General features: G+C 37.4%; 1 protein-coding gene across 2 annotated transcripts in view; it reads right to left on the bottom strand.

The window, feature by feature from the left end:
* LOC121316108 overlaps positions 1–15640 on the bottom strand; it is an 89834-nt gene that overhangs the window by 20803 nt on the left and 53391 nt on the right. For both annotated transcript variants that reach the window (XM_041250882.1, XM_041250883.1), the window contains exons 6-7: positions 13913–13986; positions 13081–13262 (exon numbers count right to left, since the gene is read on the bottom strand). In XM_041250882.1, the coding sequence (XP_041106816.1) occupies positions 13081–13262; positions 13913–13986 (256 nt within the window). The remainder of the gene's footprint in view (positions 1–13080; positions 13263–13912; positions 13987–15640) is intronic.

Here is a 15640-nt window from a genome sequence, read left to right as displayed (position 1 = left end):
TCTGACTGTTTTCTGTACAGCCAGTATTAAAGCCTTGTGATGAGGGAACGGGCACACATATTATTTACTGCAAGGTTATATTTGTATTTGAAAATATATATAGGCTTCAATTCCCCAATCCCTGGGAGATGGCACCCTTGTAAGAAGAAGTTGCATTTCAGTCAACCAATCCTGTTTAAATAGCTAGTAAAAAATAAAGTGTACAACCATAAGCTAAGGTCTCTATTGTTCTAAAGCCACACCACAGCACTGTAAGACTTATTGAAATGGAAAGTGGTCATATTGAATATCTATTTAGCATAACACTGTTTAATCATCTATGGTGGTACTGTATATATTCTATTACCTTAAGCCAGTATAATTTTTCAGACTAGTTATACTGACATCTACACAAGCTCCATTATTTTGTTTCCTTCCTTCATGTAATCTCAAGACCATGTTTGCTAGGTTTTCAGGAGATTCCAGGGCCTGTGATTGAGGACCTCTCATATCTGTTTCCCAGCATGGCTGTCACAGAGTCTGGGATAGCTTCCTCCTTTGAGGGGTTGTGCCTTTGTCATCTGCCTAGTTACGAGTTCTGCCTTTGCTCTCTGGTATTGCCTCTTGGGAATTCTATCCCTAGTTTTCATTAAATTTTTAGATACGTTTGTAGAGATGACTGAATTGCATAAGGTGAGAATTTCAATTAGAAGTGGGATGTACTCTATATTCAACTCTATATTCAGCTATGTCCTCTACTCAAGATGGCCTTTTTAAGTCATAGTTATCATGACTTATCATTATCTTTAAAATATAAGAAAAATCACAAACTAGAGCAGGCCATTCTATCCATCAATGCTTTATCAGTGGAGGCTCTTAGAGGAGGCAAGAGGCAGAGCCTTCAAAAGTGAATAAAAAATAGTGTTATAACAATGTAAAATTGTTATAACATCTTAATAGTGATGACACTATGTAACAATTAAGTTTATTATAATAAACTATTATGACCTACTGTTTTTTTTTTTTGTTGGCAAGTGGAGAAATTTGTTTAACAGCTGAACTGGGGTAAAACCTAAGCATCATGTTACTTATCCTCAGCGCTGATACCCTATCCTTGCACTATTGCACTACTATTATGTAATTGTAGATATAACTTGCTGTAATCCTAACTTGTTGCATCCTAGTTCATATTGTATTTACTAGTATTATTTGCACTTACGGTACACTTTACTGTATTAAAATATGAATCTTGCATTGTAACCCTGTACAGTACTGCCCTGTAAGTCACCTTGGATAAAGCTGTCTGCCAAATAAAAAAAAACATATCAATTAATAATAATAATAATAATAATAATAATAATAATAATAATAATAATAATAATAATAATAATAATGTGTTGTTAATCAGAATTCAATAAGAAGATTTTACTGTTGCTGGGGGCTTAATGGGACCCCCAAACCCTCTGCTTTTCTCTCTCCCCATTTTTTTGGGCCACCAGCCACCACTGTTCCATATGTGAAAGAATAGACCAAATTTATCAAGGTGCACTTCTCATTTATCTTTAATAGTACTGTTAATGGGCCCCGTCCATATAGTTCATGAGTAATTTCTAAAGTTTCTTTTGATTAATTAAATAAAATGTAATAGTCATAAACAGGGATCTTGTTTAACACATTAAAAAAAAAAAATTCTCTGATTAAAAAAAAGAAAAATCTGTGTTCTTCCACAAGTAAAATAAGAGGGATAAAAATGAGTTTTCTCTGCCACATTATAAGACACACAAACAGTACTACTGTGTAACAGTTAACACAGGAAGTATTTTTTGTTGCTCTTGTTACACTTGTTGTGTCTCTTTACGTTGCATTTTAGTTTATAACTTTAATTATTCTTGAACTGTCCCCTTTTGTTACAGTGTAACGCATGTAAGTCGCTTCGGATAAATGCGTCTGCTAATAAATAAATACAGCCACTGCTCGACTTACACAGTAGATGCGTTCTTGAAAATGGGCGCGTAATTCAAAAACACGCAAATCAAACTTAATTTCCCCAGAAGAAATAAAGGAAATGGTAGGGGTTAGGGGAAACGCTGCCTCAAAACCCATTTGTATGTCTATTTCCTTCACTGTGTTTTATTTTAAACTGTGTTTATTTGTAACTGACAATAACAAAGACATTAAAATGCCTATCTAACATAATAAAATAATTTTTAAATGAAAAGTTTTGCTACTGTACTTATGTTGATCGCTGGCTAGGAGGGCTTGGTGGTGCTGGTGGTATTGGAGAGGTGGGGTTTACTGGGATACATACTGAGGGGCGCGCAAACCACGTAACTCCAAACAAACGTCTGCATATATTTAAAAAATGGTATAAATATAACGTCCGCATTATTCCAAAAACGCGTAAATAAAATGCACGTAAATCGCGACGTGGCTGTAGAATAAAAATGGTTACACTTTCAAATTCTAAGCAAGTTACAAGCTTACCAGTGCCATTAATCAATAAAACAAACATGCTTTTTTTTTTTTTACTTCAAATAGTACAAATAGTTCCCTGTTGCAAAATATATATATATATACATATTCATGTTAGTTCAACTCCAAGTTAGTCTTCGTCATCCAGGTGGCTATTGTTAGAACAGAGCTGCAGCATTCCAGTTACAATTGGTCTGACTTTGGAATGGTACCATCTTGTTAATGTGCTTGCTGAAAAAATCTCTAACTGCCGGTTGATCCACTTTGTACAGAGGAATGTCGGTTTTTACGTACATTTTGACAAAATCTGAAACAAAAGTTTTACACTGTTCTTTGGCAGTTGTAAGCTGCTGAAATGATTCAAACACTGTGGTCTGTTTCAGTGTTTTCGATGGCCCTGCTGTTCTGGCCTCATCTTACTTACATTGCCTTGCATTGAAATTTATGTTTAGCGCTTCCCATGTGTTCTGCAGTGGTCTACAAGTGTAACAGCACATTACCATCGACATGAAATTCGTCCTTGCCATACTCTTTGACCTGATCTTTAGGGGTGATTTTTATTGTTTTCAGCATCTTTGAACAGCTCTGGATACTGAACTTGAATACCAGAAGCAGTTTTATTAGACAGGTATGTTTACATAAATTTAAAGCAAAGTTGCCTGTGTTAATGTTTATATATGTGTGTAGCAGGGAGAGATCTGTGCTGACTCTGCTGGCGTGTTCACAGTACTGCAGGAAGAGGGCGGCAGTCTTCCAACAACCGCCTGTGAGTCATGGCAGTGACACAGGGAGGTGGGAAGGTAGGTGTGTGGACTTTCCCCCTCTCTGAATGGCTGAGAGGCAAGTAGCCCTATAAAAAAATGCTCTGCTGTTTCCTCAGGTCTGCCCACTTAGACGCACCGAGAGTGCGGAAGCTCTGATCCAGGACCGGGAATCAGGCGAAACAAAGAGAGTTTCACAGCAAGACAGAGAGAGCGGGGAACCCTTGGGCAGACCCCGGCGTATTGTAAAAGAGCAGGCTAGTTAGCCTACAGAGTAGGACGGTGATCCGGGTCGTGCGGGTAGCCGTGACCGGGATAACGCTGCCGAGTGCAGCACCTTTCATTTGTAGTTTTATTACTGCTTTATTTTCCATTGTTCTTTTCGCCTTCTGTTTTCATTATTATTTCTTTGAGCACCTGTGAATGCACTTGCTGTTCGCGTACCAGCTGTGGTATTTCCGTGGTGCTGTCTATCATCGTTGATAGGCAGCCCACGGTCAACAGTGCCCTCTGCCGGAAAAAGCAAGAACCGTTCTCAAATAAAACTGGGCACCTGGGTGGTGTTTTCAATCACACCTGTCTGTCTCCTAGTCAGTGAATTACCCACACCCCTTCCACAGTGTGTATATGTGTATTGCTTTGGTTAACAAACAAACAAGAAAAATCCATGTTTTACAGTGTTATCATAGAAAATCTGCATTTTCTGTGTTATTCCACATCCTAGGATCCCTGTTCATAAACAACATGTTGCTGGCTTCTTTAGCGATAGTCTATAAAGTTTCACAAATAGTTTTATGTAACCCACCAAAACATCTTTTTAAATGGTAACTCATGAGATAAAGCTTTATGAATAGGTACCAATCATAGCACTCAACTAGCTATGAGGACACCGAGGTCAGTACAAAAGACTCCATAATTTTCTACATTGGTTAGCAGTGAAACATGGATTTGGAGGCTGAATAGTAAATATCAAGCAGTCATATAAATACTGCAGCTAGAGCCTGAAACCTACGTGTGACCTCGGGAGAATGTCAACTGTGGTTATGACGCTGGTACCAATGTAACAAACTCCACCACCCCCAAAAAAATTCTGGATCTTAAATGTACCTTCTGAGTTGGTAGTTTTGTAACATTGACAAATTGCCAGTGCAAATTGCTCTTGATAAATCTAGTCCAATGTGAATATGGCCCAGAGAGCTTTTTGTACTCATGAAAATAAATATTTTATAGCTATAGGTAGAGACAGATTTGAGTGATTAAAAGCACAGTTCAAGAAGAACGAGGCAACCAGATGGAAAGGGAACTATTAATCACAGGCTAATTGAAAGAAACAATTTATTAGACTGTGCTGACAGTAACCAGTGAAGCCTAACAATATATCCCACCAACAGCAAGGCAAGAAGGAGCCCTCATCATTGATGTGCTTCCTGCATGGAGACAGGGCCAATCAATAGTACAACAAGAAGGCATAACAATTAGGTTCCTATTTACAGGCAGTCTTGAATAGTATTCCTGACCAATGGGTGTAGTCTTCTTTTGGGGGAAAAAAAACAACCTTTTAAAAAAAAATATGTAGGATGCATCAATTCACATGCAGCTCAATGACCGAATCAATATTATTGACCTGTGAAGTCTGAGTCAGCCAGCTGTCCATGTTAAGATGAAATACTTCTCTCTTAATGTTTTCTGTTGAAAATAGAATGAAGTAAAGAGTTTCCGGTATTACTGGTGTTGGAGTTCTGATTATCCTAGTTCTGATTATCCTATGACTTTTATAGGACTTTTAGTTACAGTGTAGTGGAACTCTCTCCCTAAGCATATAAGGGATTTAGTAGACTTACATAGTTTCATTTGTTTTAATTTTTAACACAAAAGGTAATTTAATTTAAGTTTAATTTAGTACTTCTAACTTGTTATGTCCACTGAGGGTGATGTTGAATGTAAACATAAAAAAAAAACTAACAAATCTTCTCAATCCGAAATGTTATCCTTAAGCGAAATTCGGTGGGTGGTAGCTGGGCTGCTCTGAGGCCGATGGAAGCCAAAAAGAAAAAAAATGAGGTGGATCTGAGAAATATGCATAGTCCCTTCACCACAGACATAACACGGACATAAACAAACAAGACAGCTGCTTCCGCATCCAGCACTCGAAGAATATCACAGACATTTGCCAAGCTTTTTGAGATGTTATAGTAATAAAATAATGACTTGGATAGCATTATTGAGGAGTTTGGTGATAAAACAAGTAAATAAAGATAAAACAATCAGGAGATGATTTACCAGTATGCACTATTATGAAGAGAAATGTGATAAATACAGCGAACAATGAGTGGGACGGGGCCAGTGATGCAGTATTGAGTGTCCTGTTGATATGCAGTGCCTTTTAAACCTGTTTTACTATGAATAAAATTACTTTTAAACAGCGCGTGTAAAATAAACAGTGCGTGTGAAAATAAATTGGACCCGACGTGCCTGACAGGCGCTGAATAAATGGACCGCACAGGGTTAACTTCCCACAACGGCTCAGGAGAACTGAGTCAGTCCTCCGATTCCACCACCAACCCAATCACTCTTTTACTCCTTTACTCCTTCAAACTATAAAACGAAAAGGTTAAACATAAACAAGTTTTACATTTACAGTTAAAAAAAGTCAACATAAAAGCCTTTTCTGCATAGGGCTGGATGTTTTTTTTCTTCTAAGCTTTCAGCAGAATTAACGGACAAATTGTTTTTTGCACAAGTTATCAGCAAGTACTGAAAAAACCTGAACATAAACAAGGTTTGAAGCATCCCTCTTTAATTATTAGGGAAATAAAATCCACCCAGTTAATTTTCTCATCTCATTAACATCTGTTATGAACTTAATGAATTAACTAGTATCAGAGGCGACACGGGTGATAATTAGTAAACTAATGTGCATCTCCCTTTTCAGCCGGTACGGAACTGAAGTGGGATTAAGACCATTATACAGAATCTACTACATGCAGTGTTTCTATGTGGTATTGGCTCTCTAAACTTTAATAGTCAAGCTTTTTGTTAAGTTTCGCGCTGTCAATACTAGGGTGCAAATACAGTGGGTGGTAAAGGTTTAGCTTGTATTCAACTTTCAAGTACTTCATAGATTCACAGGTACTGGAAAAAAGAAGAACATGCTTGTGTAACAGGTCAAAATTGAGCCTGTTCCTTTAAACCCTGAGTGGAAAAAACATTTAAAAGAACAATGCAGGGTGCGCTCAGTGTGGGCCAACACCGGGAAACAGCGCTGTTTTTGAAACAGGGAAAAACTGCACTGTTTGTAAATAGTTAAAAATAAACAGCAGAAAATGTAAGACGCTGATCACCACTGTTTATTGTTTACTAAGAGTTAGGTGCTTATTTTGTTCATATATGTGTGTGTGTGTGTGTGTGTGTGTGTGTGTGTGTGTGTGTGTGTGTGTGTGTGTGTGTGTGTGTGTGTGTGTGTGTGTGTGTGTGTGTGTGTGTGTGTGTGTGTGCGGGCTATGCTGTTGACCATCAAATACAGAATCTGTCTGGCTGGTCAGACACAGTTGACTGCCACACTAATGTATGCTATTAGTGACAGAGTTCTGGTTATTTGCATATGAGAGCAAACCCTACACTTTTTTTTCAGTAACTAAACAATACAAAATCTATTTAAAAGGAGAAAACATGAATGGCTCTTGTGTTAATTTAACAAAATTCAATTCTAAAAGCTATATTGCAACTTGTAAAGTGCTGGACTGTAATTTACCACAAAAGAACATGCTGCATTCTGTTTTAAGTAGAACTGTGTTATAATTGAATGACTCTCAAATAACACTTACCTTTTATTCTTTTAAGTTAGAAAAAACAAACAAACACAGTGCTCCCTAATGTCTCTAAACTGTGCTAATAATACAAGGTATTTAAAAAGCTTTTAGAATCTAGCCTATGTGCTTTAGGGCTACACATTTTGTGTTGATTTTGACATTTTCAAAAGTGCAGTAGTTTTTTTATTTAAAGTTTAGATATATTTGGAACCAAATGTGAAATAGCATCCAACTGTTGCTGGTCATCCACTTGGCGAAAACCTCTGGTGGTCGTGGCGGAGAGGGCGCCCCCACTCCAGACATACTAGCTATAGACTGGTGAGCTGCAGTGATATTGGATGGCAGAGATTGGATGTAGGAGTACTGAGAGAAGAGGACCAGTGCCCCATGGTCTTGAATAGGTGATGGAGTATGCAGTGTAGAAAAGGGGAGAATGACCTGCTTGTGACGACAGTGGTGAGGTGGGAAGAGAACCAGTGTCTGCTAATGATGCTTCTGAAGCAATTATAGGAGGTCTGGAAGAAGATGCGGGGGGGGGGGGGGGGTCAGACTTACTGCTGGGATGACTGCATTATTGTAGATGCTTGTAAGATGTGAGCTTGGATGATGAAATTGTGGGAAACTGATATCCAAACAATAAAAGATAAGCTACTGGAACTTTATTCGTTGATTGTTCCAGTGTTGCAGCAAGATGTAACACATTCTGATGTCTAGAGAGATGAGATGCCAACCATCCTATGTGTTAGTTAATACAGGATCGATCAGCAGTTTGCTACTATCATGTCTGCTTGGAATGGAAAAGGTGAACTCACATTCAGAGATTTAGGTTTCACAACTCCAGTCATTCTCCTAATAGTGGAACTCCTTAACTCATAATCAATACAGATTTCCAGCCTTGTATAACGTCTCTCACCATGTATTAATGCTAGTAGTATCTGAGAGGATGAGCAGAGATATTAGATGGGAATTAGCGTTAGCCCTGACTATGGAAATGGCTGCCATAGCCAATACGTGGATCGCAAGGTTTTTGGTGGACCTCGGGGCAAATCATAACAAGCACTAACATATAAGAACACAAGAACACAAGAACGTTTACAAACGAGAGGAGACCATATGGCCCATCTTGCTCGTTTGATTGTTAGTAGCTTATTGATCCCAGAATCTCACCAAGCAGCTTCTTGAAGGATCCCAGGGTGTCAGCTTCAACAACATTACTGGGGAGTTGATTCCAGACCCTCATGATTCTCTGTGTAAAAAAGTGCCTCCTATTTTCTGTTCTGAATGCCCCTTTGTCTAATCTCCATTTGTGACCCCTGGTCCTTGTTTCTTTTTTCAGGTCGAAAAAGTCTCTTGGGTCGACATTGTCAATACCTTTTAGAATTTTGAATGCTTGAATTAGGTCGCCGCGTAGTCTTCTTTGTTCAAGACTGAACAGATTCAATTCTTTTAGCCTGTCTGCATATGACATGCCTTTTAAGCCCGGAATAATTCTGGTCGCTCTTCTTTGCACTCTTTCTAGAGCAGCAATATCTTTTTTATAGTGAGGTGACCAGAACTGAACGCAGTATTCAAGATGAGGTCTTACTAGTGTATATGAACATAAGCATACAACAGTTTTTGTTATGGCTGATGAGGAAAGCATTCTGTACCGTCAGGTAGCACAGATGACAATATCCAGACAGTTTCTGCAGATGAGACAAAAAAAAATGCTTGTGCGAACGTACATTTTAATTTAGGCGCACATGTGCGACTAGAAATTCCAAAAGGTTGACTATAAAAAATAAATGTAATTTTATTTAATCTGAAAATAAAACAAAACAAAACAAACAGAAAATCACAGTCTGATCTAAACTCTCATAGCTCAATCGTAATGTACTCTGGGAATGTAGTTTATTGGTGTCCACTGCCCACAGTTAATCACACATTAAAAATTACAAATCCCATACCCTGCCAATTTCACTGATTTATATTAATATGTACCTAAATAAAAGTTAGTGTAGATCCATGCCTACACCAAGTTTCAAGACTCAGATGAAAAATGCTGGTAAGTTTCTGTTTTATAGCTACCTACGCTTAATATTAAAAATGGTTTGATTGCGTATTTGTTACGTTTTTGTTGTGGTTGTTTTGTTTTATTATTGCTATCTTATGTACTGGGCACTATTATATTAAATCCCACTAGTAATTGTTGTTCATAGCTTACTGGTGGATCACAGAGCCCGTTGAGATCCACCAAAATGGATGTATTTAGTATATTGGCCGCCACTGCTTCAAATAAATAAATAATTAAACAATTAAGCCCTTTGCAAAGCACAGAAATATCTTTTTTTCATTCTTTACATGTGTTATCTTTGTGTTTGGTCAACTGTGGTATCACTTACTAGATAAAAAATTGTAAGGGATATTTGAGCTGAAACCTTCCAGAAGGGGCACAGTTGACAACCAGCGGGATAGCTGATTGCTTTAAGCTAAGACTTTTCTGTCTCTTAGCAATACGATGCATTTCATTGTATACCAGCCTTAAGTAGCATCTGTCATGGGTACCTACCAAGGACAAAAAAAGTGACATTTGTACCACAAAATGTATTTAATTAGCATAGTAGCTAAGATGATATCAGCAGTCAAACAAGACCAAATCGTAACACAGACAGAAATGTAAACATATCCTCCTGTATTTTAATATTATTTAGGTAATTTGCATTTGGAAGGAGAAATTCTCTCCTTAAAAAAATACAATCAACTCTTGATTATCTGAGGTAATGGGGGGAGTGCTTGTACAGATAATACAAAAACATGGTGTAGCAGGGAGAGATCTGTGCTGACTCTGCTGGCGTGTTCATGGGCTGCAGGAAGAGGGCTGCAATCGTCCAACAACCGCCTGTGAGTCATGGCAGTGACACGGGGAGGTGGGAAAGTGGGTGTGTGGACTTTCCCCCTCTCTGAATGGCTGAGAGGCAAGTCTTGGGTGATTGTTGGTCCTATAAAGTAACGCTCTGCTGTCTCCTCAGCTCTGCCCACTTAGACGCACCGAGAGTGCGGAAGCTCTGATCCAGGACCGGGAATCAGGCAAAACAAAGAGAGTTTCACAGCGAGACAGAGAGAGCGGGGAACCCTTGGGCAGACCCTGGCGTATTATAAAAGAGCAGGCTAGTTAGCCTACAGAGTAGGACGGTGATCCGGGTCGTGCGGGTAGCGGCGACCAGGATAACACTGCCGAGTGCAGCACCTTTTATTTGTAGTTTTATTACTGTTTTATTTTCCATTGTTCTTTTCGCCTTTTGTTTTCATTATTATTTCTTTGAGCACCTGCGAGTGCACTTGCTGTTCATGTACCAGCTGTGGTATTTCCGTGGTGCTGTCTATCATCGTTGATAGGCAGCCCACCGTCAACAGTGCCCTCTGCCGGAAAAAGTAAGAACTGTCAAAAATAAAACTGGGCACAAGTGTGGTGTTTTCAATTACACCTGTCTGTCCCCTAGTCAGTGAATTACCCACACCCCTTCCACACACGGATAATGCAAATAATAATAAAATCCGTAAAAATGTGTACTTACTTTATAGTTTCCTAAAGTAGTGAGTCATGCTTGTTTGTTTCGTCGATTGGCTTTTGTTTTTTCTAATATTTATCCGTAGCACTCATAGAAACAGTTTATCATTCAAGGATGAGTCATCCTGCTGCTCAACGTAATCCAGCAGTGTTTCAACGCATGTGAGGGCTGTACTGTGAGAAACACCATGCTGGGGAATTAGGTCCACCTCCTCCTCTCCACTTTCAATCGGTGGTCTATTCTTGGACACGTTTCATGATGTCATCGTCACTAAGCAACTCATATCCAGCTGCATCACTATCGCTGTTTAGCCACTCTTCAATATTCTCAACATCGACATTTTTACCTCCTTCCATTTGCTGCGCTATTTCTGCAAGGGTTTCAGCAGAGATTTCTTCCTCGCCAATCTGTATCTCATCGCTTTCCTCACGAAAATTATCAGCAGTAGACTGGTCTGCGCTTAACTTTTCCCCCTGAATGCTGATCTCTCAGATGCCTTGTCATTTTTTAAACCCTCCATTCCTAGCACATAAAAACAAAAACTTTGCTTGTTTAGCACAAATAAGACCAGACACTGGCGTACCTTCAGATCGTTCCTGATTGAACCATTCCAGCATTGCTTTTAAATCAGCATTGCCTTTTCCATTGCGATAGATACATTTTTTGTAGTCATATATTTGATGTCTTTAATTTAGGATAATGTGAGACCTACAAAAGCAGTACATCAGTGAAGTCTCAAGGTTTACTCGTGAAACTCACAGTTTTTTACACAGAGTCTCATGGCCGTACAATGGATTCTCACGTTTGTGCATATTAAGTTTGTTATTGTTTGTGAGGCTGCGAAACCCTTTATACACGATACAGTGGTAAATCCCATACAACAGTCCAAGAGTATTATTAATTTTATTTTGGGGGGTAGGGGGGGTGGGTGTCACCATGAAGATGTGTACATTATCATTCTATATTCCTGTAGCTGCTACGCAAACTCCCCCCTTACTCCAAAGATAGAATTGCCTTGTTGTCTCAAACGGACGGTTTGTCTGTGCGAGCCTATGTTTCTGGAAACACAACACATCATTACTTGGACAGAGTCGAAGGACAGGCAGTCAGACTGTCGCTGTCTCATTCACGCAGAAATTACCACAGAAATAAGAGAGAAATGGCCATCAATGGGAATGTAATTATTAAAGATGAAAAAAGTAATGTTATTTATGATGCCAGTGTCAGTGGTATAAAGACATTAAAAAGAAAGACGCCAAATGGTAAGAAACAACAGAACAATAGGAAATTGATGGTATGTCTAACTCTTTATTTCACCTTAATTTTGGTCAAAGTGATGGGGAGCGCCACACACTGGTTTTGTATTTCTGTAAAATGACGCTTCTTTGTTTTAATAATGTTGACCAATAATAATAATAATAATAATAATAATAATAATAATAATAATAATCACATTCACACACTAACTGAAGATTTTATTAAAACTGAAAATCAATAAAAAAAGTATATTAAACAAATTCTCAGTATTTATAAAGAAATATATGTAGATGTATTATTTTTGAATGATTTACATGTTAAACTGTAAAACCAGATCACATATAAATATTCACAATTAGTGTGTGGTGTGCCCAGGCTATTTCTTTGTTTTATTTATTTTATTTCATCTCCACAAAAGAAGCAAAAGCAGACAGTATTTTCTTTTCATGATTAGCTACAGTTGTTTTTTTGTTTTTTTTTTGTTTTTTTTATGTACTCGTGCTCTGATCCGCACCCCCCCCCCCCAAAAAAAATAAATAAATAAATAAATAAATAATAGAAAAACTATTGGTCTAGGTTGAGGTTTTTCATCAATCCCAAGGTTTTTCAGCAGGGGTCTCACTGGTGTGAACACTTAGGGGGTGACATGTATGAGTACATTTTGTACTTGTAAGAAATGGCACCACCAACGTTTCACGTAATTTCCCTTTTCAAAGATGACAGAATGGTAATTGAACTAAAAGAGCACTACAGTCTGAATTACATGCTGATGGTTCAGTATATCCTTATGTTAACTGAAAAACGAGAGTTATGAAATTCATATTGTTTTGTTTTAGCAAGCACACATTTTTAAATGGCTTTCAATCTTTTATCAGTCATTGAATACACCATATTACTACCACACCTGACTCAATTGTGTGTAAGGCTATGTTTTTAACCATTGATCACGTGAAGTATGGAATTCCTCTTTCAGCACTTCTGAGTCCAATGCGAGCTCTTATAGTTTAGAATGCTTGTGGATCAGAATACTTGTAATTTATAAAGGATAATACAAATGTTCATGGAGTATTGCAGTTATTCTACAAATGAGGATGGCTAAACAACCAGTAGAACAGAACTTACATTGTAGAAATTACCATTAGCCTAATCACAAATACTAAAAAGATAATTTCAAAAGTCAGTGGCAAAATCAAGGTGACATATTAATCTAACCCCTCCATATGAAATGCCAAGACTTTTCATTTTGAACCTTACCCTGTCTCCTTGCCAGTCTGGTTTTATCCATGGGGAGCGGTGTCCGAGTGAGAAATGATGGCACCATGCAGGTGTAGAGTGATGGCAGGAGAAATTGGTTATTCGTGGAACGCGGCATGCAAGATGTTTCAGGGCCACCAGTCTGGCAAAGCTTTTTAGGCTCCTGATGTGTTTGCAGATTCCTCTCGAGATGAAAATATAGAGCAATTCCCATGGGTAGTCAAGTAGGAAAAAATGTATACTGTTATAAGATAACAATATTTTTTTCAGTAGCTTATTTGAAAGCAGATGTAACAAAGAACATTTCCTTAAAACTCCAGCATGGGTTCCATTACTTCTACTTACACAGGTCAAACCGCAATTCTGTGATTCTCTTTTTTTGTTCTGTTTACTGGGTCAATATAAGATGTGTTTTTAATTTGTGGCCCTGAACAGGATTGTGCGACTCAGCTGCTGTAAATGTGATTGCAGTAATAATACTGTACAAGTAATTGTAGTGCACAATTTTAAGAGAAATGTCTCTGTTATTCACTTTTGATGTTGTACAATAGTAAATGTAATAAGATATGCACTGCCTGGCCACTTTATTAGGATCTGTACCTACTCTCAGGTTGAGCTATCATTTGCCCTGATCACAGTCTTGACACAACTTGGCATAGACTCCACAAAGTGCTGGAAGGTGTCTCAAGGGGATGCAAATCTATTCGTTAATATTTACAGCATTGGTGCACAGAGGTATTATAAGTTTTGCAATGACAAATTGCTATACCTTTTTAAAAAATCAGACTAATATTCAAATATTCTAAATAATATACATAAACAATATTCTTACTTTATTGATAAGCCATGATGGAACCTCTGGGTTAGCTCCTTGTATTCATCACACTGCAAACCACACAGGATTTTCTAAGAGAATACAAAAGAAAAATAAATTCATCAAAGAGCTTTGACACCTCATACAGATATTCAGAATATTAAAGTCTGCTAAGAAATAATAATAATAATAATAATAATAATAATAATAATAATAATAATAATAATAATTATTATTATTATTATTATTATTAATGGATATATCAATAAAGTACAATGTTGCTATTTTTTACAGTATGACATTAATAGCTTAGTACGTAATTCCTTCCACTAAAGTAAAAAAAAAAAACCTTCAGCTCGTAAACTGACCCTGCGTTATTAATTTGACGTATACAATAATATTAAGAAACAAAATAAAAAGTCAAAAGCAGTGTTATTTAACAGTGTATTTGCCAGATTGTATAATTCGTGCGAAGCTCTCCTGTAAAATCATTTTCACGTTCATGCTAACTCTCACACTTCTTCCGCACAAAGTGTAATTTGTTGTTTCTGAGAAAATAGCATTTTGCAATAGAAAATGAGATGTGTAAATTGCTTTTTATATAACCCTAACATCATATATCATATCATTTTTCTTGCCTGTGATATCCCAGAAATCCTAGTAAATCAGGTTATTTTAATATAAAACCTATTGTATTGTGATGAACCTTCTACAGTATATGTTGTTTCTGTATTTGGAAAATGGAAGAGTAAGTAAAACGTTATATTTACACTTCCAAGAAGAACTAGCTTTTTTTGGTTCTATAACATTTGACTGGTTCCACATTTAATACAATTTGTAATCCTTTATTTGTGTTGTGAATGTGTATATATGAAACACACATATGCACAACACAAATTAAAAGATGATAGAAAATGTTTCCTTGTATTCCTCTCAACAGAGAACAGTTGGCACTTTAGTGCCACTGCAGTGCAACTGAAGATCATTCAGTAAGGGATCAGATGATGCCACGTCAGCTAGGTGGACTGTCTGCATATAAAGTGATGGTTTGGGAGATGGTGGACATAAAAAGCTATTGAAAGGATGGCTCAAGAAGGGAAGCAATCATGATCCTTCCCCTAAAGTACAGATTGATTTGTTTAAAGGTTTATATTGAAATTAAATCAAAATATATTAAAACATTATTGAGGGTAAATAAGTAAAGTATGTATACAAAGTACTGTCAACATGTCCTAACAGTGAATTGCAAAATAACGAGAATACAGCATTGAGTCAGACTAGAAAACAAGGTTAAAGCTCTTCAAATAAATTCAAGTTAGACCACATGAATATACAAAGTAAGTTAGACTGTGGGAAAGTTGCTTGGTCTCAGATCCAAATCTGCAGGAGTAGAAGGTTGTCTTTGCTAAATAATAATAATAATAATATATGTATTTTTATATAGCACCTTTTATAGTGGACCACCATCACAGAGGTAGGCTTTGAACTGTGCATTATATGCAGCATCATTTACAATAGGACACTGATTTAACATCTCATCTGATGGAGGTTAAGTGACATGCTGAGGGTCACACAGTGAGTCAGTGCCAGAGGTGGGATTTGAACTGGTAACCTTATGATTACAAGCCCTGGACTTTAACCACTGGACCACAATAACTCCTATAAAAGCTTCAATTTGCCTCAATTCAACTCATGTGTTCCTTTTCTGAAATCTGTATTTTGAGGTTAAGCACAACAGATTGTCAT

This window comes from Polyodon spathula, chromosome 5 (assembly GCF_017654505.1).
Source record: "Polyodon spathula isolate WHYD16114869_AA chromosome 5, ASM1765450v1, whole genome shotgun sequence".
In the NCBI taxonomy this organism is placed as follows: domain Eukaryota; kingdom Metazoa; phylum Chordata; class Actinopteri; order Acipenseriformes; family Polyodontidae; genus Polyodon; species Polyodon spathula.
Note: the sequence above shows the minus strand (reverse complement) of the source record. Positions and strands in the feature narration are given on the sequence as shown.